The following is a 25,755-nucleotide window of genomic DNA, read 5'->3' on the forward strand; positions in this document are numbered from 1 at the left end:
AGGGCAGTACATGAAGTTGGTTTCAGGATCGTAGTCTCTCAGCTCCACGAGGGATTTATAGTATAATAAAACATGTTTAAATATATATGAGATTATACACTACTGTAGTGGTAATCTACAGATTTTTTTTGACGAAAGGCATAATTTTCCAAAATACAATGTAATTAAAAAAAACATTATAGCTAATAAACTAAACAAATAAACTTTTCTTATGCAGCAAAGGAAAACCAAATGTATAATTCACAATTTCTATAGTACCACAGTCTTTGTTGTTGGATATTTGGAATATCACATTTTCTACAAATTTTGAACATTTTTACTTTTTTGTTGTCTTGCACTATGGCAGTGGTGGCTCTAAGGTAAGTCGTCAAGGGCTAGGATCCTGCTACTTTAGTTTGTTCATTAGCAGATCTCTGTAGAACACATTAGCACTTGTATGAAATTAAATTGGGGATATAAAGTCTGTTCAAAAGGAATAAAACATGAAATTGAAAAATACTAAATTTCAAACTGAATTTTTTTTCAGTACCAAAACTTTTTTTTTAGTTTCAGATCTTGTCATTTTAATTTTTTTGTTTTAATCTTTTTTTCAGTTTCATTCGTCTTTTTTCCCCAGTTTAAAATATTTATTTAATTTTTCAAAATATTTTTTCTGTTTCAAATCGTTTTTGTCCGTTTCCTTTTTTTTTTCTTTTGAAAAAAAATTTATTGCTCCAATTTAGCCAAAAACAAAATCACCTTTCAATTTACTTGTGTAAACGAAATGTTCAGGTTGTGTTTGAGTAAATACACAAATGGCTTGCCATAAAAGCACCTAGAAGACGTCCTATATCAATAAGAAGCCAACTTCAGCAGTTAGCACAGTTAGCTCACTCTAAGGCTAATAACTGTAAAAGCTTCATCTTACATAGCTTGTCAAAGACTTTCCTACAATAAATAGTTTCACTGTGGTTTATGGTACCATAAAAATTGCTTACTTGTTTTGAAGACACGCTTTACTCACAATAAAAACTAGACTAGAAAAAAAAACAAAAACACATTCAACTGTCCTAGAACTCCACTTCCCATGAGGGAGCGCGGCAAGTGTGTTTTCACAGGAAGTGTCGCTTGTCAGAGCATTTATGTGTCATCCGGTTGGGGAGTGGAGGTCTGAGAACAGGTTTTCGGCAACAAATAGTAAGTTATATGAATGCACAGCGGCAGCGGATGGCCTGTTTGACTTCAGCCTTGGATAAATGACGAAAACAGCGACTCCGCTTCCGTAAGGTGAGAGAAAAGAAAGGGCCAAGAGGTGTCGCTATTAAGTTTAGGTCCATAAATCTTCCAATACCAAAGCAATGTTCGCCTGTGTGAGGCATGGCAAAGCACAGCAGAGCCTTCAGCCGAGCCATTGTCCGTTTCTTATGATGGCGCATTGTTTGTAATGTCCTTGCAGTCATGTTTTCCTGTGGCAGGAGGACACCTGGCACAGATGTTGTTGGACTGAAACAGACCAGCCGTTGTCTGGTTGCTCCCTCCCTCCCCTCTGTCAAGTCCACATGACAGTAAACTCCTAAAACCAGCCCCCTGGGTTTACACATTTACGGGCTGCCGAGCTGCACTGCGCGACAGCATTAAATGACCTGTTTACCATCCGCTGATGAATTTACGGAGCTACGCCTGATAAAACAGACTAACCCTGCACCCGTTCTGCCCCTCCACCAGAGGAGATGTCAGCTTTCTAGAGTTTGAACTCATTCACATTGTGACACCTTTGCAACCGCAAACATGGAAACATGTTATAATTTAATCTCAGCTATAAATCTAGCTGACCCAACACAAGCTCATTCAGTCTTCCAGTCTGAGTGAGCTTGGCTGTTTTGCAAAGAATGCTGGGTAAAAACAATTACATACTCGATGGGCACAGCACTATTTGGTAAATTTAGGTAATAGATTTTTATAAGACTCTATACACGCCAGTCATTTAGAAAGAGCGAAATATGTTGTTTTCTCGCTGTTTTATATTTGGTCTTCTTAATCTCAACAATTTATAGTTTATGGAGTTCAAGTACAACTCAGGAAATTGCTGATTTGCAACCTCTTATCACTATATCTGTTTTAAAAACTAAATGATGGCATCCTTGTTTCTATTTCAGGCTGCCATCAGAGGCAGCTTTGAAGGACTTTCGCCATGAATAAGCAGCAAAGCAAAGAAACGCTAAAAGAAAAAGTGAAGGGGATCTTTGGGCTCGGGACGCAACGGCAGCAAACGAAGCAGTGCGACTCGAAGCTGCCAGAGTTTATAATCACAGCCGACATAATAAAGGTGAGTAAAACTGCGTTTCTGTACATATTCGTTCAAACCTTGTTTCTGGTCCTTTCCCCGGGCGCTCCTCCTTCGGTTGTGTCTTTGCAGCTGAGAGTTTCCCTGTTAAATGCAGCTTGAAATACTTTGACTCTGGTGAGATAGGAAGCCTTTGTCAGTGCAACCAAGCTGATATTTTGCAGATGTTTTGTGTCTGGTATCAAAGAGCCGTTCTGCATGGTCATTTCAGACAGATTACACCATGGAAGTGAAACTGATGAAAGAATGTCAGTTTCAGTTGTGTTGCATATTTCAAGGCAGAATGTTTTGTGATAGTTTTTGTGGGTTTGAAGGTGAAAGTTACTTAGAAACCACAAACAGAGGTTTTGATTAATAAATTTAAAAAAAAGAAATTAATCTTCTCATGAATATTTTCAAGTATTTTGGTCTTACCTGATACCTTCTCTCATATTTTGCATGGCACCTTTGCTTTTTGTTGTTTTTTTTTTTTTTTTGCAGGAGCTGCATCCTGATTGTGGCCTGAGCAACCGCATCCGGGTGATGAACCAAATCTGCGATCTGGCAAAAATCAAAAAATTTGAAGAGGTGATTGACGTGTTTTTGTTTTTCTACTATGTTTTTTTGTTTTGTTTGTTTGTTTGTTGTTTTTTTTTTGTAAGAGCAACATGCAGAATCTTTCGTATTCATGAAACCTGTGATTTGTGTCGTTCAGAATGCAGTGGAGGCTGTGTGGAAAGCCGTGGAGGACATGCTGTCCCCGGAGCAGCCGGCAGACGCCCGACACACGGTCCTGCAGCTTCTCAGGGCCATCATACAAGGACAGGTAGACATGATTCATCTTGTGCAGCGTGTGCAAAATATGTACAATTTAAAGGGCAATATAATATTTGTTTTAGTATCTGAAGTCGAAACCAAATCCTCAAACAAACTTGCAATGAGAACAGCTGAACCCGGTGCAGAAGAAGAATGGCATCAGAACAGGGAACTTAAATCTGGGCATCGACAAACGATAGCATGCCCATCCAGGAAAGAAGCAGTGATAATGAGTTGCCATTAAGTGAAAAGCCCAAGAAGGACAAACAAAATAGTTTCATTTGTGTTTTTTTCATTGTACTATGGTAGGTTCCAGATTCCATGCAGTAGAAACAATAAAAAATGGCATTCCTCAGAATTTTTTTTTTTTTTTTTTTACCCCTCCAGGGGGTCTTTTGTGGGCTCTAGTGTCCCTTATATGATAGTAGGCTGACAGGAAACGGGGAAGGAGAGGGGGGAAGACATGCGGCAAATATCGTCGGGTCCGGGAGTCGAACCCGCGACAGCCACGTCGAGGACTCAAGGCCTCCAAATATGGGTCGCGCTAACCACTACGGCACGCCCCATTCCTCAGAAATTTTAATTTGAAATCAGTACACAGACTTCAGACACAACTACAAGCAGAAGGCTCAAACAATAAGTCTGATGTTACACACACACACAAAATGTCATAACATCTCTAAAAGGGTCAGATATTGACTCCCAGAAAATGTAATTTTGTTCCAGTGAGTCCAAAATGTCCTAATCAAAGTGTTTTTTTTAAGGGTGAGTGGCTCGGTCCTCTGAGGGCGTACTTTTTTAAGGTGATCAGAGACTACCAACCCTGCAACGAGGACCTTTCAGAAAGACTGGAGGTGTTCAAGGCTTTGACTGAAAATGGGAAGGACATCACATACTTGGAGGAGGACATAGGTAAAAAAAATAGTAAATAAGTTCTTTTAATTAGCAGTTTTTTCTTTTGCATCTTCTCAACACACCGGTCCTAATAATAAGTTGCTTCACTTCTCATTTCCACAAAGACTTAAAAAGTATTCTCCTGTCTCTCTCTCTCAGCACGGTTTGTCCTCCTGTGGATGGACATAGGTCTCACCTCAGACTTTCTCCATGTTCTTGTGAATTTGGTCAAGTACAACAGCTGCTATCTGGATCAGAACGTCTCCAGCATGGTGCAGTAAGTTTCAGTAACACATTGAAATGCACTCATTGCTGAAAGGGATGCAGGGTATTTTTAGAAACTCCAGAGCCTGAGGGTTTTATTGCCTTATTTCTGTCAGACCCACTTCTATATATATTCTATATATATATACTGTATATATATATATATGTTTTTTTTTTTTTACAGTTTGTTGGTATTTTGCATGTAGAAAACCTTATTGACCGTCTGTGTTTCTGCAGGAAAATCTGTCTTCTGTGCAACAGGACAACATCATCCACTGACATAGAGGTTGGTGTTGTCTCTATGGTCCACTTCTAAAAAGAATAACTGCTTTTCTTATTGAAATATTGATTTGTGTCCTTATACCTTTTCTACTGTCTGGCTTACAATACTCTACAGGATAATCCATATTGGATAAAGGTTATAGATATTTCATGTCCAGATTTCATCATAAGACTTTATTTGTGATGTCAGGAGAAGATATGGTTTTAAATAAAAACAAAGAAAAACTGTTTAACCCATTTCACTTTCATTTCTGACATTTTTCAAAACTAATTAATAGCTAATAATGTAGTAATTGAAATAAGCTTAATTAAAAGCAACCGTAAGTTTAATAGGGACTGTGATGCTCTGGCATCCTATCCAGAGTTTACAAATGTATTAATGCTCCTCAAGAACAGTCAGTTGCCTTAAAACATAACATTTTCTCAGGTATCTTCTTGATCAATCTTCCCTTTTACACTAAACTTTCAGAAGAAACTATAAAACTAGCAGTCATAACCAGTGGTGGTACTCAATTATAATATTTCTGTGTAGTTAAGTTGCATGTTAGTGATGCTAATCATAGTTTTGGTTGTGTTTCTTGCGTCCAGGTGGCGCTCCAGGTCTTGGATGCCGTTGTGTGCTACAACTGCCTGCCCTCTGAGTCCCTCACCGTCTTCATTATAACACTCTGCCGTACGGTTAACGTGAAGGAGTTCTGTGAATCCTGCTGGAAGGTGGGGAAGGGGACCGCTGTAGATAAATATTTGTTTTGATTTTTAGAAATGCTTATGCATCTGTTTCTCATGTATTTTTTTTGTTTTTGCTGCTGTGCGTCTCCAGCTGATGAGGAAGGTTCTGGGGACACATCTGGGCCACAGCGCTATTTACACCATGTGCCGCATCATGGAGGAGAGGTATCGTTCTTGTCTTTTCTGTTTCTTCTTTTCACTAATGCTTTGTTTGAAAAAATAAATATTCTGGTGTTTAAAGTGAATTCTTCACCAGGGTGTACATGGAGGACGCTCCACTGCTGAGAGGAGCCGTGTTCTTTGTGGGAATGGCTCTGTGGGGTGCCCACAGACTCCCTGCTCTAAAAAACACACCAACACTAGTGCTGCCGTCGTTCTACAAGGTAACCAATGCTTTTATGTTCATCTACTCACACACATTTACAGCCTGAGTTGTGTCATTATGTACACTTATTTGTCTTAAATTGTTCATATTCCAATATGAACACATCTGAATCTTCCTAATCAGACTTCACATGAATGTTCCAAATATGAATTTTCCTCCAAACATGAATGTTCAGGATGACTATCCTTGGCTGTGTGTATTTGTTTTGCCAGTGGGCCCCACTAGTCCCCCAGTTTTTACTCTGCATGCTGCAGCCACGGCGTTTAAGCCGTTGGCAGTAAAGAGGCGAAACAGGCCAGCAGTGGGACGGTTTTTGTCAAAACTCGATACAGAGAAATGTCAAAATTTGCACAGAAACATAAAGGTAGAACCCCAAATAATCTACTTACACAGTTTATTAGCGATGCTCACAGTGGGAGGTGGAAAGACTTCCTGTCTCAATCAGCGTTATGGCAGACAGATGCAGAAGGAGCTTGTTTATGTGCCACCTTCTGTTTAATTGTAAGCCTGCAGTGATCTGCGCTACTAAGATGAAACTCGGGGAGCTTGTCGAGTGTTTATATTTCACATCAGAACCGCAAAAAGTGCATTTTGCATCTTACACCACTCTGGACCATTTCTCTTTTCCGTTTTTGGTATGGCTGCCATTTTTTTCAGCATCAACTGACTACTTCAGGATGACCAGTGGCGCTCTCTGCTGGATGGCAGCCAAACTGCAACACCGAAAGACGATCTATGCCGACGTTATTTGTTAGACTGGAACTAATAAAGTATTCATTTTTTTGGCTTCCAGGTGCTTATTGGTCCGAATATTATATGTTCTGCCATTCTGCTCTTTTCAGATAAGCACAAGTATTAACACTGTGATTGGCTTGTTAATAGTCAGGGAGTCCTGCCTAGACTGCGATGGTCTGCTTAAAACAGAATATAGTTTCAAAACAAGAATAATACATGGTGCTTCTTTTGTTCCAGCATCATAACTTGACTCATTTTGAATCATCAGAAATATATTGAAACAGGTTTAATACTTTGTCTTACAAGTAAGAGCAAGATGTAGTACTCTGCTTTCATCCAGCTGCCAGACAGCGTGCAGCAACAGATGCTTCACCCTTAGGCTAGCGCACTTATTGCTCTTACATTTAGCGTTTATTTAAATCAAAGCATACAGACGAGTCAGACAGACCTGCTGAGTAATAACTGTGGCCGCCTGACTTCTGCTTTCAGGCCATGTCATGTGCCAACGAGGTGGTGTCGTATGAGATCGTCCTCTCCATCACCAGGCTGATTAAGAAATACGGCAAAGAGCTCCAGGTGGTGACATGGGACATCCTGCTGGGCATCATAGAGCGGCTGCTGCAGCAGATTCAGGTTCACACATAACATAACACGCATGGAGAGAAGGTGGGAAATCAACAGGTCTGTAGAGACTGAGCTCGTTTTATTTTTGTGTGTGTTGTCAGATGATAGGAAGCGCAGAGTTGAAGGCCATCGTTTATGAGCTTCTGACCACAGTGGAAGAGCTGTACGAGCAGAACGGCTACCACGGCTCCACGGAGAAGTTCTTCAGTCTGGTGGAGAAATGTGCAGACAAGAGACCCGTTCGTACTCCCTGTGCTGCCCTGCGTTTTATCCTCTCCTCCAGGTCACCTTCCGTTCTCATTTTTAATCTCCGTGTGCGACAGGACGCCTCAGTGCTGACCCTCGTCTCGTACAGAGCACAATCCATTCAGCCTGCGAAGGATGGCTGGATTCAGAGCCTCCACTGCCTGATGGAGAAATTCTTCAGGTAGGGCGCGCTCTGTCGGGAATCGGTTCACCTGTTTCGGCTTTGATTAGACTTCTAATGAGTCCTCTCTTTGTCACTCTGGAAGAAACGAGACGCGCAGTGGCATCAGGATCAAAGTTCTTCACATCCTGTCGTTCGTTCTGAGTACTAATCGCCAGCTCTACGAGGTTTGAACACTCAGCTACGTTTTCTTGTAAATTCAGTGCACTGATCAGATGAAAGACTTTCTAGTGTGGGATATTTTCCACTTCAAAGCTATTTAAAAGTTAGAAACTAAGCTTGTTTTTAAACATCTCTTTACTTTTTGACGGGTGGTGAAGTTTGATCATTTAAATTTTTGATCACTAAAATAACTAACGATTATTTTAGTCATCAATTATTCTGACAACAGATTAAAAAAAAAAAAAAACCCTCAAGTCTTTTTATACAATTTTAGAAAAATAGCAAATGATGCAAATTAACGAATAATTCAATTCCTTTTCTAATTTTAAAATTTCAACTTTTATTGCCTAAAATACAACAACGTAGGATTTCTTTAGTAAATCTGAAGTGGTTGAAGCTAAAACTCTGCCACTTGAGAAGTTTTGGCTAAAAACATATTTACAGACAACAGTGTTTTTATCTTAAATGCTAAATGTATATATGTTTTATATGCTTAGGGCTTAATTACTGCTCTGTATGTTTTATTTTGTTGTTTTATTTCAGCAAATGATTTTTTTTATTAGTCTGAATACTCCACTAACAATTAATCGATTACTAAATTTGTTGAGTATTATTGATTATTTCAATAACTGATTAATCGTTTCAGCCCTGATTAATTTGATATAAAGTAAAGATTTATCTAAAAGCCCCTGCTCTTTTTTTTTTCATTTTGTTACTTTTTCTCCAGGACGAGCTAATTGAGAAGGTGGTGATCCCTCAGCTCAGTGGGATCGCTGAAGACCGGGACCTGGCGGTCAGAAAGCAGGCCACCCAGCTGCTGGTGGACCTCGCTGAGGGCTGCAACACGCATCACTTCACCAGCCTCCTGGACATCATCGAGCGGGTAAACGCAGGCAAAGACGAGATCTCAGAGACATTTAGTCACTTCCAGTTCAGTCAGGTTGAAGTCTAGTTCTCCGTACAGGTGGCCAGTCGCTCTCTGGTTTGCTCTGGATCCCTGGAGGCTTCTGACCCCATAGCTGACTCTCCCATGGAGGATGTCAAGACTGCAGTGCTGGGGCTGCTGGAGATCCTGCAGGTACTTCTCTGGCAGTGTTGTGTCTGTTTTTACATAAATCTGTTATTGGTGTGGAATTGGATCATGAAGAACTCGTATTCTGTCCTGCAACAGAGCAAACTTTACAGCCTGCCAGCCAGCCATGCCAGTCGTGTTTATGAGCTGCTTATCAGCCACCTGCAGCTCCACTACAAGAACAAATACTGCTCAGCTATCGCTTCTGCTGTTAGGCTGCAGGTAAAAACCAATCAATTTTCTGTTCACATTTTCTCTGCTCAGCTCCGGCCTGCATTATTTCTTTTTTTCTTTTCAACTTGTTTGTTCAGGTGTTTGACTTCTTCCTGATGATGCGTGCCGACTCTCTGCACCGCGTCGGGGTGCCCAACAAGGACGGAGTGATGAGGTTCAGCCCTTACTGCTACTGTGACGCTGGGTAAAAACGGAAACGTGCACAAAAGAAGCTCGTCTCGCTTGAAGCAGCCTGAATAAGACAAAACTGTTTTGTTCTTCAGGGAGCCAGAGAAGCGGGTTTGCGATAAGAAGCCGTCAGGGTCCATATCGCCCCCTGCTGGCGGTCCTGCTGCAGCTGCTGCGGCTCCTCCTGCTTCAGCAGCCTCCATCCGGTCAGCCTGTCTTCCCTACGCGCCTGCCTTCAGCGTCCTGCTGCAGTGCCTCAAGATGGTACACAGAAACATTCAAATAATGCAACACAGTGAAGCCGCCTACATCATTTTTATGACTTTATGAGGACAGGAAGGATTTATTGTGAAAAAACTAATAATCACAGGGGTTTTAGACACATTTGTAGACATAAACTAGATCAGGTTTCCTATGCACACTTAAAGTTTAGAATGAGTTTTTATCATGTTCCAAGTATTGATCAGTTTTAAAAAAGGATACAATGTAATAATTCTTCATAAATACATTGATTTTAACACAGAATTATATTGAAATGGTTTGTTTTATCCCTTATTTTTCACTTCAATGATTTAGCATTTTACCCCCTAATATTTTGGGATTTTGAGTTGACTCAAAAGTTGACTTGAGTTGACTGCACGCTCATTACTCATTATAACTCAGAATTGCGTGAGTAAATATATTACGGTCTCTTATTTAGTTATCTGTTCTAAACAGGTCAGCGCACACAAGATTTTAATTTGGTTTCATTTATTCATTTCCCAGGAAACTGACTGGAAGGTGCTGAAACTTGTTCTGGACAAACTGCCTTGGACACTGCAGTATAAAGTGCTGCTGCTCACCTCGTCATGCAGCTTGGACCAGCTCTGTTCCACGCTCTGCGCCATGGTAGCACACACACACACACCCACACACACACACACACACACACACACACACACACACACACACACAGGCATTAACGAGTTCACAAACCAGTAATCGGTGTTGACCCGCATCGTTTCTGTCTGTAAAGGTGACGGATCGTCAGATCTCGGAGCGTTTGAAAAAGATGCCTGAGGGTTTTTCCCGCACAGATGTCCAGCTGGCTGTGGTTCCCGTTCTCACGGCGATAACCTCTTACCATAGCTACCTGGACCAGTCCAGACAGGTAGACATTATTAGGTTTAGAATTTAATTATTTTTAGATTTCAAATTGATACCGAACCTTCCTGGCTTTAATTTCCTTCTCCTAATGCAGAGAGAGTTAGTTCAGTGTCTGGAGACCGGCCTCATCTATCGCTGTGCCAAGCAGTGTGTGGTGGCTCTTACGATGTGCACAGTGGAGATGCCTGACATCATGATCAAGCTTCTCCCGGCTCTGATAGTCAAGCTCACCCACATCTCTGCTACCGTTGCCATGGCGTCTCCCATGCTTGAGTTTCTCTCCAGTGAGTCCGCAAAGCTAATCTGTTTAGTTATAATCTCAGACTGTAAGTGTGTAATGTTTGGTATCCTCTGTGTCTTGCAGCTCTGGTGCGCTTACCCCATCTGTACGCCAACTTTGTAGCCGAGCAGTACGTAAGCGTGTTCGCCATCTCGCTGCCCTACACTAATCCATCCAAGTTAGTGCCGTCACATGTTAATGTGCATTTTGTCAGCTGCACAGGCTCTCTCTGATTTATTTCTGTTTATCCCTATCAGATTCAATCAATACATCGTATCCCTGGCCCATCATGTGATCGCCATGTGGTTCATACGCTGCAGACTCCCCTTCCGCAAGGACTTTGTTCAGTACATCACCAAGGTGAAACAAGGCAGTCATTGACAAAACTTATTTTTAACGGTTCTTTACATAATATGAATAATGTTCATGTTTAATTTGGAAACAATCTAGGTGATTGGATTGGGCCAGGTCGGGTCAAAGTTATTTGCTTGAGGGTCAGGTTGTGTTGGGCACAGGCTTCTGTGGTGCGTTTAAAAAGCCTACAATACATACAGCACAGAGAAAACCAAATGAGAATCCACCATATATAGTTGTATTAAGCTACTTATTATAGTCTAAATAGAGGAATTGACAGCGTACCCTGTTGAGAAAAGGACAGGTGCAGATGTTTATAAATGTGTGTGCAGCCTCTCCCTGCTCCGCTCCTATCAGTCACAGACGATTTCCACTTGACTCACACTGTGGTTACAACAAGCAACAAAATGAAGCTGGAAGATGTTAAACAGAAGCTAAAAATGGGAGAAGTTACTCAAATTATGGAATAAAAACGAAAGCAGTAAAATCTTAATTAAAATATGTCTGTTTTACTAATTAAAGTAAAACAGGTTGTAACGGGCTCAGGCTGGGTTGGATTTTTTTTAGGCCTGATATAAACTCTATTTTTTTTTTTTGTTGAATTCTGTGGACTATGTACCACATTTAAGGTGGAAAAAAACTCAAAATAATTTGTCTTACGTGTTTACATCACATCATCCTGGCACTTAAACCCAGAGAGTGGTTTGAAATTCACGCCTGTTCTCAATGTTTGCCTCTGGACTGGCTTGGGTCGGTACATTTCAGAGTGACCTCTGGAAATGTTTCTCTGCAGGGCTTGCGCTCCAACGCCTTGCTTCCGTTTGACGACGGACACGAGCAAAGCCCTTTCCGCGCGCGAAGCACCAGCCTCAACGAGAGACCCAAAAGGTAAAGCACATTTCCTCCCTCTGCTGACGTAGCAGCCGGCAGCACCGCACACAGCCCAATGTAGCCGATGTCAGGAGGGATGGGGGTAAATACGCTGATGTGTTTAACCGCTGTGACTCCTCTCGGGTTGCCATGGTGATCATTATTCCTTCTACATCTTCTGTTCGCATTTTTAAAATCGGTTCTGTCACAATTTGTCATGCAAGTGATTCATAGTGGATGCTGTTTTAACTTCATCACTTGTGTGATGTTGTAGCATTTAATTGTTTTTTAGCTGCTAGCATCATGTAATTCGGCTGTTTTTTTTTGTTTTTGTACTTTGTTTCTCACTCACTACTTTACAATCATACGAACACCAGGATGAGATCAGAGAAAAGCTAAAGTTCTTTCTTCTTTCTCACTTCACTGGTGTTTATGATAAGAAACACATTCCCTGTTCATGAGGGGAACTCTGAGTTGTAAGCAGCGTTCTTTGAGTAAGTCGTTTCTTTTCCGTTTTGCAGTTGAACCAACTAAAAGAAACAGTAGTACAAACACGGCTAAGGATCCTATTGTTTTGGATGAAGTCTATCCAGCTGAAATTTAATGACTCAAAACATCTTCTGACGGGAGAGCTGTAATTTTAGAACTATTGTAAAATAAAAGCAGAAAAGTTATATTAAAAATACTGTTTTATGGACTGGATCTTCATGTCACTAGAAAAATCAGAAAACACCATTGGCTATTAGTTCTACTTCCACCTGAACAGCATTAAAAAAAAACATTTAATGCTGTTCAGTATTAAATAAAATCAATACTACACGGGTATTGATTTTTCTTGCCTGAAAGTAACTGGAGCTAATTAGCAAATATTGTTTTGTTAGAAAAATATGTATATATAAGAGATTAGTTTGGTTTTGAACATAAGATCAGTTCCTCTAAAGTACCTCATGAAAAATACCAAACAAAAATACCTCTTCCATCCTCCAAAATGCTTAATGAATGTGGTGTTTTCACTAATATTGGACTGATATTCAGTATTCAGTACTGCATTTGCAGTACGGTGCCTTTCAAGAGGTATTTGTAACTTTAGAGTTTGTCAAGTTGAAACCACAAACTCCTGCTTTGTTAATGTGATAGACTAACACAAAGTGGTATATATTGGTGAAGTGGAAGCAAACCCATGCATTGTTTTCATCTCAGAAAAAACCTTAGAAGTGTAGTGTTCATTTTAATCTTATACCACTAAATAAAATTCGGTGCAACCCGATATCCGGTATTTGATTGTTTTAGATCAAAACATACTGATTTGGCGTAAAAGCCACTGGATGTCTGTTGTCCTATTTACTATCAAACTAAATTAGTGGTAACTTTTTTTACTATTTTTGTATCTGGGTCGAGGGCCTCCGGCTGCATTTGGACGTTTGGTGTGTAATATAAAATGTCTGTGGTTGCAACATGACAAATATGACAAATGCAACTGGAATGAGAACCTCTGCCAGGTTCTCTTTGTGGTTCCTCTACTAATATTACACCAATAATCAATATTAAGCCACCTCCAGTAGCTCACACATGGCATCATCATCCTTGTGCTTTTAATGTCTGCTGCAGGATTGGTGCTCAGCACGTCATTACATTCATTCATTCAATGCTGGTTTACTTTCAAGATTTTTTTTTTTTTTAAATCCAAAGCTTTGCTCGCATTCTTTAATATTTGACCCGCTGTTCTCCAATCCACATCTTTAGTCCAATAGTTTGATTTTGTTCTATTTCTGATGTTTTGCTTTCTATTTTGCAAAACCTGTGCTTTAGTCCTGTCATGGGCCAAAACTGCCACAATCCAGTAAACGCAAGTTTACTTCAGTCTTATGGACGTGATAATTTAAGAAAATGGAGATAATCATTTGGAATTATAATTGACTATAAATATTGACAGTCTAAATATTGGCAGTCAATATTTAGACTGTCAATTTATTAAATACAGAATAAAAAACAGTTTGTGTGTTAAAATCATGTATTTTTGTAATTTAAAAAATATGTTTTTGTACTTTAGTTCATTAAACAACAGACCAATGGCCTTGTCTTTAGCAGGCTTTGCCCCGCCCCCCGACTTTGACAGGTAAAGTGTACAGATAAACACTTAAACTTTAGCATTTTGATTATATTTAAATAATTTAGTTTTAATGTTTTAAATGCAGAATATAAATAACATCTATAACATTGAAATATTTATTTGTGTTTTATCAGAACACAAATAAATGTTGTCTGAAAAAAAGGAACACATTTCTGTTTTATCAGAAATGTGTTATATGTTAAAATGTTAATATTTTAACATACTTAAGTGTTTATTTAGCAACTTTATTTATTTATTTATGGATTGTGGCACTTTTGGTTCTCCATACGACCCATCACTACTTCTATAATTCTGTCACATTAGTTGTTTCCGTCACTTTGAACCTGCAGAAATGTGTATTTTGTTGCTCTCCTGAATACTTCCTGTGTATTTTTTGATTTCTGAGTAGCAGAGGCTGTTTGACCCTCTGCTTTGTAGCTGGTGTGTTTTATTTTTGGTTTGACCCTTTCTTAAATCCTCTTTTCTTTCTCCGTTCTCCTGTTATCTGACTCATGTTGTTCACTGCTGTTAATTTTCACCTTATGTTTGTTTTTTGTTTCTTTATTTGACCCTCCTCCTCTGCTGCCTCCTGCGATTGGGTGCTGCGTTGTGGTTGTGGTTTTGGGGGTGGTTGTGTCATCCTGGATCCTCCCCCACATTGCTCCTGGCCCCTCCCCTCCTTTGATGTCTGTGCTCTGTGCCCCGCCCTCCTCCCCTCACCCTGCGTGGCGTTCGCCCCCCGTCAACTGCTCGTGTTGCTGCGGTGCTCGGGTGATGATTCCTGCTGTCTCCTGGTGTACTTTTGAAAAACCACTCCTTCCACTTTTGCTCCCAAACCACTTCCATCGTCATGACAACCCACCCCTTTACCGCCCAACGTATTGCCCACCTCGGTCCCCAGCCTGCGGGCTGGAAAAGTGGCAAAGCCGGCGGCATCAGTAGCCAATAGCAGCAGCTCTCCAGTTAAAGAGCTGAGGGACCTTTCGGCCATGGAGGCTTTCCGCTCCCGCAGCATCAGCGTCTCCGAACACGCGGTTCGCAGGTTAGAAAAGAATCTCCTTGGTAACGAAGCAAAAACAAAAAAAAAAACAAAACAAACCAACAATAACAGCTTAAACACTTGTTGCTTCCTCCATGGGATGGTTGATGGGGGGTCAGATGGGTCTGTCGAGGAGTCATAGGGGGGTTGTTGTAAGCGGGACTCCTGGAATGGGTGGTGCATGCTGGAGGAAGGTGTGTGATGGCCTTTTTGATTTGTTTTCGGCTGTATCTGTACATGTGCTGTTTTGGATTTTGTTCCTATGATTTGCTTTTGCATGCCGTGTTTGTTGAAGCCACTGGAAAACATCATTATCCACTTTGATGTTTTTATTTCTGCTCTAACACAAGTTTTGCTTTTTTAAAATTATTTTATGACTTGTTTGCACTTTTTGATTCAGCTTTACTTTTTGCTGGGTGAATTGCTGACTGGTTTCGATTGGCTTTAGTAGCAAATGAATGCCAAGAGGGACTGGTGCCGAGCACGTGCGTTCAAAATGGCGCCGTCTTCATTTCCCTTTTTACAGCAACTACGACCCACAGCTTTGGTCTCTTTCGCTCAGTCGGGGCGGGACAGGCACTTCTCCTTCCTCTGCCAATGATGGGCACAACAGCTTTGTTTGCCTGCTTGACATCTTTTTGGTTTCATTTGGCTTCACTATGACCATGGCAATCTATTAGGCTGGGATGATGCGAGTAGCTTGGGCTGAGGTGAAACTTTGACTAAAAAGTTCTCAATCACCGCACACACTCACAGATTGTGTCTGCATCACTTGTTTGCCTCATTTATGCTCGTGTGTCTGAGTAAAAGGAGATCAAACGCTGCAGTTTAATGTGGTTACAATGTTGCTACAGAGCCTTGGAAAAAGTATTCACACGTCTTGAACCTTTTAACTTTATAACCAGAAATATCTACATGATACTGTGGGATTTTACATGATGGGCCAACACAAATAAGAGGACTGAAAAGAAAACACATTATCTCTTTACAGATATTTTTCTTAGCTAAATCTGGAAATCCTTAAAGGGGCTGTGTCGTGTATTTTCCATGAACACGGTGCTGTTTTATAGCACAATCAAGTAACTATTACCTTCATCTGTTTTAAAAATACTGCATATACCAAACAACTTTAAAAGAAATTTGACTTTGCAATTTGATGCCTTGAAATTATCCTCCGTCTCTTTAAGAAACTGCTGCTCTTTACTATATGCTGCAATGCTTAGGAGCGTTGGACTGAGAAATAGTTTGTATGATGAGCTCAGCAGATATTCCACCAATTGCTGCTGCCGCTAGTCTGGAGGAGCTGAGTGGCATAATAGCTCAAGTTCATCCTGATTGGATGGAGAACAGTCAGACTGATTTTCAAGTTTTGTGACAGATTCTTAATTAGATATAGCTCTGGGTTTTGATTGGACCATTTCAACATATGATGGCTCTTTAAAGTAAACTGTTCTAGCGTAGCTCTGGCTGTGTTCTTATTGTCATTATTCTGCTTAAACATCTGCCATAGTTTCAGCTCGTCTTTCAGCGAACAGCTGTGAATAAATTACTCACAGGTGAGCTCAACTTAGGCTCAGGTTGTTGACATTATTTATAAGAACCAAAGGTTCTTAATGCCGACCACACTTCTTGATTATTATTCATTTATTTGCAAAAAAATGTTTCACAGTTATGTCATGTGTTATGTTGGTCCATCACATAAAATTCTCCCAAAATTCAATTCTATGAACAGAATTAGTAATAACAGACATATTACGCCTCAGTTTACCAACAGATGGCAGCAAAACAGTGACATGTGTAACTTTTGGTTGAGAAACTGTTTTATTAGAAAACTGCAGTGTAGATCTTCTTAACCTGCTTTTATCTGTTAAAAGGCTGCTAATATATATATATATATTTTCTTTTTGAAATTTAAGTTTGTTTCACTTTGTTAAACCTGTGTCCATGTGGGCACCAACTCCAACATGACCATATTTAACACTTGTCAGTTTTATTTATTTCCATTGATTATTTACTTTAAAAGCACAGGAATATTTAACTTTGATGGCTATAAGTTTGGAGTGTTGAGTGGTTGTGTTTTTATAGAGTTTGTGCCCACTGCATATTAAAAAAAAATTAGTTAAAGAAGAAGAAATAAAGGTAAGAGGAGGAAAAGATTGTAAATATGATTTAATTCAGATTCCAGGGCTTGGTCTGAATGAGAGTTGAATATTTATCCTTCTAGAAGGACAATATTTGTAACATGAAGCCATTTTAATTAATTTTCTTACTTTTGTTCACAGACCTTATGGTCTGTATAGAGAAAGCAATAATAAACAAGCAAATTAGTACATCAAGAGGAAGACATAAGGCTAAATTAATTCATTTTGATGCATTCAGTTAATATTCAATTGTTTCTGGCCATCTATTATTTGTAGATACTATTTCTTTTTTTTCTTTTTTTTTTAGGTTTTTCTGTCTTAGTGATTTGGATTTGAAACAGTCTTGAATAATCCCTCCTGTCAACAACAGAGACGTCTCGGACCACCTGAAGTGTGGCTCTGAAACAATCGTTACGACCGCAGACTCCGTCTGGTTTCCGTCTAAATTCGACTGGACACAGATAGTGATTTGACTCACTCTTTGCTAGTCCTTTCTGTCTGACTTGAGTCAAAAATATATCATTAAATTGGTCAATTCCGCAGATCTGCCTGCATAAAACTAACCAAACAAAAATAACCTAAAAATATTTGTTGCCTCTCCGCTCACTCAGACCAAGCTGCAGCCTTTGTCTGTGTTTTGTGTTTTGTGTGCTTGATGTAAAGTCTTATCATTTTATGTTTAAGCGTGCATATTAACGCTCTTTTTGCATGTGATGTAGGTAGAAATGTGATCACTGGTGTGCTGTCTCTGCATTTTTTAAATTCCCATTTAATTCCTGTTGTCTCGGAGCATGCACGCCTAGGTACACTGACAGTGCATGCCTTTCTCTTGCTCTCCTGCTGTTTAGTAATCGCTCATTTTTCCCATCTTTTAGGATGCACACTTCTACCACGACCTGCAGTCTGGGCTCTGCTGATGAAAATGCAGCGTCTCAGGCCGATGAGGGACTCAAGACCGTCCACCTGGAGCTCACGGAGACGTGTCTAGACATGATGGCGCGATACGTGTTCTCAAACTTCTCTGCTCTGCCAAAGAGGTTTGTGGTGGTCTGTGTGTGCTTTTGTTTGTGTGTGTCTATCTCTAATCAGATGTTTAAATGGCTCGTCACCAGTCGGGGTTCAAAGGGCTGGAAATGGTCAGATTTCGGCCACCAGCTGATTTCTCTTGCAGTTTCAGTATTTCTGCTGGATTGTTGTATTTGTCGAGTAAAATGTTAAACGTTTAGCTCCCCGCTGTCGTCTTAGGTCTCCGATCGCTGAGTTTCTGTTAGCCGGAGGTCGCAGCATGACCTGGTTGGTGGGCAACAAGCTTGTCACCATCACAACGAGTGGCGGTGTCAGAACGCAAGCTTTGCTGGGAATGGATATGTCAGAGCGTCTGGGAGGAGGAGGAGGAGAAATGACCAGGTGATGCTAGCTTTTGTTGTTTTCTTTGTTGTTGTTTTTTTTTACACCTATCTGACGACCTCGCATGTACTTCTCATCAAGCAAATAACACAAGAAGGTGTCAAATTTCCTCTTAGCTGTTTGTCTTTAAGAAAAAACACATGTATTCAATTTAAAAACAGCTTTATAAACAGCCAAAATTTCCTAAAAGCAACTATTTTTTCATTTTTTTCTGCCTTCTACTACTTCGCTCAGTCTGGAAGGATTTCTGAACTTCCTTTCCTCCGTTGGGTTTGCAGGTCAGATCCGTCTCTTCACACCCGAATGACTAAAGAGGCTCCGGCCAAACTGGAGTCGCAGTCCAGTCAGCAACAGAACAGAACAACTCGGACGCGAGTCCGCTCCCGGTCAGGTAAGACTTGCTCAGTTTTACAGACGATCACCAGCCGGAAAGCTCCTGAAATCAGGTAGCTTTTATTTCCTCCTGGACATGTCACTCTGTTCATGTGTTTGCGTTTGTTTCCTGAATTTTTCTGATTCCTGATTTTCGCTGTGCTGTTTTTATTCTTATTCTCTAACTTGCTGATCTGTGTTCTTTTTCTTCCTCTTTTCGGTGTAAATATCTCATCCGAGCATCTTTTTGTCTGCAGTCCAGTGTGAAGAACGCCTGTCTTTGTGATTAAAGAGACTCCCCTTATTTTGCAGGTGGTCACGCTCTGCGTGCTGGTCCTATTCCGAGTCTCAGTCCTCTGGTTTCCCCCTCTGAGGGAGAGTTGGCCTCTCCTTTGTCTCCTTCCTCTGGCCCCAACCTGGATGGCGTCGGTCCTCCCTCCTCTACAGCTGCCGCTCTGTCTGCCCCTCCTCCGCTCAAAGACAACCCCAGCCTCGCCGAGTTTGTTCCAATGCTCACTCAGGGCTGGGCAGAGATCTTCATACGGAGACCCTCAGGTACATCATCCCTGGGCTAGGCCCTTTGTGTTTTTGGGTTTTTTTATATCCACTATTATAACCTGATTCAACAGCACAGTTGTGTCTTCCTGGCGCTTTGTTACCTCAGGTAACACCAGCTGGCTGATGTGTCTGGAGAACCCACCCAGTCCCTTCTCCTCTGAGCTGGGCAACATGCCGCTGCAGGAGCTCTCCACCGTCCTGATGGCGATGGAGGGAGTGAAGGAGCCTCCCACTCAGACAGCCAGCGCTCCAGCCAGCACGGCCGCCCCAGCGCCAACGTCTGCCTCCGAACCGCTCACTCAAACACACAGCAGCGCCGGAGGAAAGGCCAACCTGTTTCAGCGCTCCAGCACCGGTGAGTGGCAGAATAAGGAGTCTTGGCGGACATGTTTGTGGTCGTGAGTTGGATCTGAAATTATGAATTTATCGCTCCACACTTTATATAAGCAGAACAGAAATTTGTACGTAACAGGGTTGTAACGAGATCTCATGATATTAAAACATCACAATATGTCTCGCTGAAGTGACTAGCATGGCCTGATGAAGCTGTAATGGAAGATGCTCCAGCTATTAAATAATTTGTTTAGGTTTCCAGTAGGAACGATAAATAGAGACACAGTGAAATAATTATAAGTAGGACTGAAGAAATTCATTGGATTAATCAGAATTGATCGATCACTGAAATAATTGTCAGGTAATTTACTAATCGATTAATCGTTAATTGGAGTATACAAACTCAAAAAAGGCCATTTGTTGCAAGAATAACATAGTGAGAGCAGTAATTAACCCAGAACTTTACAAATATATAAACATTTTGCATTTAGGATGACAAAAAAATCTTGTAAATATTTTCTACCCAGAACTAAAGGGGCATAGTTTTAGCTTCATGTGGTTCACATTCTCTAAAAAGTCTCCTGTTAAGCACCGCTTGCCATCCAGTTTTTAATCTGTTAATGTAAAAATTAATCAACAGATCAGACTATGGTTTATTTTATGTCAGGCCAGCCAAAATATTGCATATGTGTGACAGATGGAGTACAAAGTCTTTGATACAAAATTTAAAATGTGTAGTGCATTGCTTTCAGTCCGCTGTGAGTCAGTGTTTTGTTAAACCATATTTTCTCAATAGGGTTTAGCTCTGGGATTTGACTGGGCCTTTCTGACACACATGCTTTTCTTTAAACCAGTGGTGTACAAACTTTTTGCCACACAGACCAAAATCTTCAAATTGAAATAAGTCTGGGAATAAAAAAAATATTTGTCCTATTTAAAAACTAAATACACATTTTCAGTCCATTCTTTAAATTTGAACCTATTCTAGCAACAAACCAAACAGCCAAGATTTTCATGAACCAAAGTAATTGTCAGATTTTCCTACAAACAAGATGCAAAATCATTGTAGATCTCAAACATTTCTTTTTTAAAAAAGGTTATAATTGAGTGAAAATCTCACTGTTGAAGTTTTGAATAAAATCTGTATCAGCTGTCTGTGGACAAATTGTGGGAAAGTTTAACAGCTACAGATGCTAAGTATGTCTGGTAAGTAATTATGTCCTTCAAAGCACTACGCTCAACCCCGACTTACCTGCCAGTGCTTAATCTCAGTGGAACCGTTGTCAAATGACCAGCTGGTAAGAAAACGGACTAATCCTTTTAATCTTCTTTTTAATTCTGTAATTTCTTTGCAGCAGTTTTGTTCTTTTTTTATTCTGGACTTCATTTTTGAGTTTATTTTGTCTTTACTCTTTATTTACTCCCATTATCACATCTTGATTTTTCACTCTTTTTTTTTTTTCTCCCCCAACATTTTACCCCCTTGGTCCCGATTGGATTCTTCTCATGGTGGGAATGCTGGTTTGTGTTTGGCTGTGGTGTGTTTTGTGGCTCGATGTGCCCCTGCCCCCCCTCTCCCGTTCGTCCCGCCTGCAGTTGGCGGCTCGCTCTGGTCTCTGGGTATGGCCAGTGGCCCCCCAGGACCTCCAGCTCCTGGCAGGTTGCACAGGAGCATTTCCTGGGCAGGTACCGTCATCATGTGTGACCCCACACCTCTGCCTCCCTCCCTGCTTTCCAGAAAACTCCTGGGGTGGTATATTTCTCCTCACTTGTACAAAACAGTGGTCTTTCAGGCACAATGCAGAGACGCTTTGGTGTCATTCTGGAAAATTTGAACTGAAATATTGAACAGATTTAAGCAAATGAGACAAAAATGCGTAACATCCGTTTGTATTTAGGAAACACATTAACGTTTAAAACAGTAATGGAAATAGATAATGAATATCTTGCAAAATGTTTTCTTTTTTTCCCACTTACAGATTAAATATTACGAGAAGAAAGTGATATGAAATGAAAGTCTTAATACTATGAAAATAAAGTTGTATTATTTTTGTGAATACATCTGTAATGTTACCAGAATAAGGTTGTGGTAAACACATCAGCATCAGCTTCTAATCAGGAGCTGCTATAGCTGCTGCTATTATGAATTTATTTTCACATCACTACGATGATTCCGGTATTCTTACAACTTGTGATATTGACTGTTTTATATTATTTTGACTTTATTCTCATAACACTTTGACTTTATTCCTGCAATTTTATTTTTTCTTAGCCCAGTCCTAATGCTTTGTGATACGAGACAACACTTTCCCCTGAAGTCTCCTCTGAAAACATTAGCGTCTTTAGCTTTCTAAACTGGTGAACTTCTGACAGGATCTTGTAAATAATGGAGCTCAGAACTTCACAGTTGTCATTAGGAACAATTATGAAATCACTGAACTATAACTTTGTACTTTCACTCCAAGTGAAAGACAAATTAAAGGAGCGTCTTGTTAGTTTTCTATCCTGCAAACATGAAATAAAACTCTGTTGTGTCTTACGACGGGCTGTTTTATGCTCAAACTTTGTACAAGTTGGGAACCTCACCGTCCCTGCTTTTCATGAACGTCTCTTCCTAACCCTGGAGGGAAGGTCATCTGTGACTGATGACTAAGTCGTGCCTGCTCTTGGACCGGTCAATCAGTAGCAGAGGAAAAGTGGAGTTAGTGGAGTTTTTGACCCCTCCTTTGATTCTTTTTTCTCTTTTCTTTCCTTTCCAATGTCTAACTCGGATTTCTGAAATATACCCCCAGGCTGCCCGTTAACCTCTGTTAACAGGAAAGCCCAGATCTCATTAGGCACTTCTTTGCTCTACTGGGAAACCAGTGAAGCAAAGAAGCGGCCGAAGTTGCATGAATCTGAATGATAATGGAGTAGACAAGCGTGTGATGAATAGAACCTGCCAAACTGATCTGAGCTCAGCATTTCTGTGTGATTCTCTGTAGGTCGTGATCTCCTTCATGGGCCTGAGTCTGCTGATTGATGTTTAAATGTGTTTGATTCTGTTTCATGTCAGAATGAATCATTTGCCTCTAAAATCTTGTTAGACTTCAGAGAGACTGTGTCAATAATAACTACTGACAGCTGCTGAAATATTTACCCCTTCACTCTTACAGCAGTACATGTCCGTGTGACTAACCTGGACGTAGTTCAGAGTGAATCGTTGATGCGTCTCTCCCATCTGTGATGCGCATAACGATTGGCGTGTCCTGCTGCAGACTCTGCGGTGGTTCCGGAGGAGGGTTCAGGGGTCACAGCAGAGAGCGCCCCTCTCGAGTGGGTAGAGGGTGAAGAGTTTGAGCCGATTCCCTCCGAGCCCATATTCATGTCTGACAAGGCTCCGCTTCCCGGACCGCTCAGCAGGGTAAGTCGCTGATTGTGGCCGAAACGAACCCAAGGAAGTTGATTCTGACAAGAACCAACAAGATGGTTCCTGCAGAATTTATTTCTGTTTAACTCTCAAGAGTTTGATGTGATAAACGGGCTGCTTTTGTGTACTACTACTTATGACTGCAGCGAAGAACAAAAACAATTTATTTTCACCCACTCGCGTTCATACTTAATGGAGTATGGGGGGCCGTTTTAAAAGGACAATATAAAGAAAGTGGTGAGAAAATGCTTTTTATTAGATTTATTCACATCTACATTTATTTGTAGGCCTGCCAGGAAAACACATTTTGCTGAGCAGTAAATTACCCAGGAAGCTATTGCAATTAATTTTCTTTTTTGAGACAACTTTGAAATAATATAATGATAATTGCATAACAATGCAAGTACACCCTCTCAAAGATCAATAAACTTTAAATTGAATCTCTTACTTAAATGTATGAGTTTATGTTAATGTTCAGCAGGAGGCTGTCACCAAGATTAACTTAGTTTTTTTTAATGCTTGACCTTTTATTCTATGTCACTAAATGTGAAGCATGATGATGGAAAACACTGTTGGAGACTTGATTTTTTTTTTTTAAACAAAAACAAGATTGTCTTATTTGTTTAACTGTTAGTGTGTTTTTTTCTAATTTGGGACAGAAAAAACATGTTTGGTAGAGTATAAATAGTATTTTTGTTGCACCCTGATGTACGCTGGGATCTTCTGGTTTGGTTATTATGCCATAAATCAACTTGATTCCTCTTGGAACTAAATTAGATATATTCTTTGTTACTTTCTGCAAGTAATAAAATCTTGTTAGGTTTTTTTATATATAATTTTATGAGTTAATCTGCTAGAATATGCTAAAGGAATAAAAATGTCCTTGTCTTCTGCCTGACTTTCAGTCCTCCTCCACCTCCAGTCAGGATGATGAAAAGTCCACTCTGGAGGAGGTGAGCGAAGGAGCGATTCCCATCGATCAGCCCAGCGTTGGCCCCTCCACCCCGGGCAGCCAGGGCCCTGACCTTCCTTTTCAGAGCCACTCTCAGTCCCAGGGTCACGGACTGAACAAGTCGAGCTCCTCCCCGGAGCTGCAGACGCTGCCGGAGGCCTTCACCAAAGCAGCGCTGGAGTCTGAGAAAAGTCAGGTCGACGCCGCTCGGCCCAGAGCGCCCTCAGATGGCAAGCCTCAGGCACTGCAGCAGCCCTGCTCAGACAAGGACAAAGTAGAGGGGAGCACCGGGGCGGACTTTAATGGACCAGGAGGTCCGGCCCAGGGTGGTGAGGGCTCCGGCTTGTCATCTCAGAGTGGAGGAGCTGCCATGAAGTTGGCTTTTCCAGCAGCGCCAGCTCTGCCTGGACCCATCTCTCCCGGCGGAGGCCACCGACCCCGAGGTCACACCATCTCCGTCTCCGCCCCTTCCTCCAGGAGAGAGAGGAAGACCGAGAGGGACTCGTATCACAGCCGACCCGGGCCCAGCAACGCAGAGAAGATCTCCGGACTGAGTCCCAGGTAGTCAGCAGATTATTACAGACAGAACTGGATCTGGGCTTTAATCCAACATTCCTGGACAGATGGGAAAAACAAAAAGACCTAAACGTTATCTGCATTTTCTCCAGTAGGAGTTGTGCTAAATCTCTTCTCAGGTTTTAAGTAATTTTTTGAAGATTACATTTAGAGATTTACATTTCCAATTCATGAGGGATTCTCTGGAGCCCATTTGAGTAGTCAGTGTCTTCCCTTCCCCAGACTGATAAATATGAGGGTGGCCTCACTTGTAGGCAAAATCCACAGCTGAACAGATCAATCCATCTTAGGAGCATAAAGTTTTATATCTAAAAACAAACCAACAGCGTTTAGCACATTCAAAATATTCTTCTGAATATTTTATGTGAAGATTCTCATTCCAGGATAATTTCTTGAAACATTTTCTTCTTCTTTTTTTTTTTAGCTTTGTCTTCCTTCAGCTATATCACTCTCCTTTCTTTGGGAATGAAGCCAATAAACCGCTGCTGCTGCCCAAAACTCAGGTAAGCCGCCTCTTCCCCATGTTGGTCTGATCCGATCCAGTCAATGAAAACGAAGCGCTGCTGCATAAACAGTCAAAAGAAAGCAAACTCTCTTCCAGTTTCTAGGAATATATTGAAAATGATCTGGTCATCATGATGTATGGAAATGATTGAGATGTAACCACAAGTGTACGAGACACAGAACTGGTTCCCTACTGGTATTTGTATAAAAAAAAAAGTAATGAAAAAGGCAAAAATTAAGTAAATCCTTTCATTCAACTGCTTGTATTGATTTCATTACCTGGTAAAGATCGGATCATTCTTTTATTATGCCTGGAAATGTAAGACTTTACATTTTATAAATGATGCTGAATTATTGCAAAAATATGATTTACCTCAGAAATGTAAGTACCTGTTGAAAGGTAACGCCATGACAGTCCAGTCTCTCTAAGAAAGACATTAACCCTTCGCTGTCCGCTGTGCGTCCATCCTGTCCCCGGCTGCAGGTGATTGATCGGGCTGTGAAGGTTCTGGACCAGATGCCTCCTTATGATACCCATAAGATTGGAGTTGTGTTTGTTGGAGCTGGCCAGGTGAGAACACACCTGGCTTATTACATCATACGCAGCTGT

The 25,755-nt window shown here is 40.9% G+C and overlaps 1 protein-coding gene across 4 annotated transcripts in view; it reads left to right on the forward strand.

Moving 5' to 3' along the window:
* Nucleotides 1-25,755, forward strand: part of tsc2 (TSC complex subunit 2) — a 28,402-nt gene that overhangs the window by 218 nt on the left and 2,429 nt on the right. Inside the window, exons 1-36 of one of the 4 annotated variants that reach the window (XM_032562758.1) lie at nucleotides 1,092-1,266; nucleotides 2,136-2,305; nucleotides 2,804-2,890; nucleotides 3,018-3,128; nucleotides 3,883-4,030; nucleotides 4,172-4,289; nucleotides 4,514-4,562; nucleotides 5,147-5,272; nucleotides 5,379-5,452; nucleotides 5,544-5,670; nucleotides 6,897-7,040; nucleotides 7,133-7,270; nucleotides 7,355-7,458; nucleotides 7,544-7,625; nucleotides 8,348-8,503; nucleotides 8,585-8,698; nucleotides 8,792-8,914; nucleotides 9,004-9,110; nucleotides 9,190-9,358; nucleotides 9,860-9,982; nucleotides 10,110-10,244; nucleotides 10,335-10,524; nucleotides 10,605-10,698; nucleotides 10,778-10,880; nucleotides 11,668-11,762; nucleotides 14,756-14,896; nucleotides 17,910-18,071; nucleotides 18,280-18,441; nucleotides 18,720-18,832; nucleotides 19,126-19,368; nucleotides 19,478-19,726; nucleotides 21,301-21,390; nucleotides 22,962-23,107; nucleotides 24,019-24,626; nucleotides 25,066-25,144; nucleotides 25,630-25,716. In XM_032562758.1, coding sequence (XP_032418649.1) covers nucleotides 2,171-2,305; nucleotides 2,804-2,890; nucleotides 3,018-3,128; nucleotides 3,883-4,030; nucleotides 4,172-4,289; nucleotides 4,514-4,562; nucleotides 5,147-5,272; nucleotides 5,379-5,452; nucleotides 5,544-5,670; nucleotides 6,897-7,040; nucleotides 7,133-7,270; nucleotides 7,355-7,458; nucleotides 7,544-7,625; nucleotides 8,348-8,503; nucleotides 8,585-8,698; nucleotides 8,792-8,914; nucleotides 9,004-9,110; nucleotides 9,190-9,358; nucleotides 9,860-9,982; nucleotides 10,110-10,244; nucleotides 10,335-10,524; nucleotides 10,605-10,698; nucleotides 10,778-10,880; nucleotides 11,668-11,762; nucleotides 14,756-14,896; nucleotides 17,910-18,071; nucleotides 18,280-18,441; nucleotides 18,720-18,832; nucleotides 19,126-19,368; nucleotides 19,478-19,726; nucleotides 21,301-21,390; nucleotides 22,962-23,107; nucleotides 24,019-24,626; nucleotides 25,066-25,144; nucleotides 25,630-25,716 — 4,932 coding nt within the window. In that variant the 5' untranslated portion in view covers nucleotides 1,092-1,266; nucleotides 2,136-2,170. Of the gene's footprint in view, nucleotides 1-1,091; nucleotides 1,267-2,135; nucleotides 2,306-2,803; nucleotides 2,891-3,017; nucleotides 3,129-3,882; nucleotides 4,031-4,171; nucleotides 4,290-4,513; nucleotides 4,563-5,146; nucleotides 5,273-5,378; nucleotides 5,453-5,543; nucleotides 5,671-6,896; nucleotides 7,041-7,132; nucleotides 7,271-7,354; nucleotides 7,459-7,543; nucleotides 7,626-8,347; nucleotides 8,504-8,584; nucleotides 8,699-8,791; nucleotides 8,915-9,003; nucleotides 9,111-9,189; nucleotides 9,359-9,859; nucleotides 9,983-10,109; nucleotides 10,245-10,334; nucleotides 10,525-10,604; nucleotides 10,699-10,777; nucleotides 10,881-11,667; nucleotides 11,763-14,755; nucleotides 14,897-17,909; nucleotides 18,072-18,279; nucleotides 18,442-18,719; nucleotides 18,833-19,125; nucleotides 19,369-19,477; nucleotides 19,727-21,300; nucleotides 21,391-22,961; nucleotides 23,108-24,018; nucleotides 24,627-25,065; nucleotides 25,145-25,629; nucleotides 25,717-25,755 lie in introns of those variants that run through there. The other 3 variants (XM_032562759.1, XM_032562761.1, XM_032562760.1) reach the window with 3 other exon arrangements.

Source organism: Xiphophorus hellerii, chromosome 5 (assembly GCF_003331165.1).
Source record: "Xiphophorus hellerii strain 12219 chromosome 5, Xiphophorus_hellerii-4.1, whole genome shotgun sequence".
NCBI lineage: Eukaryota > Metazoa > Chordata > Actinopteri > Cyprinodontiformes > Poeciliidae > Xiphophorus > Xiphophorus hellerii.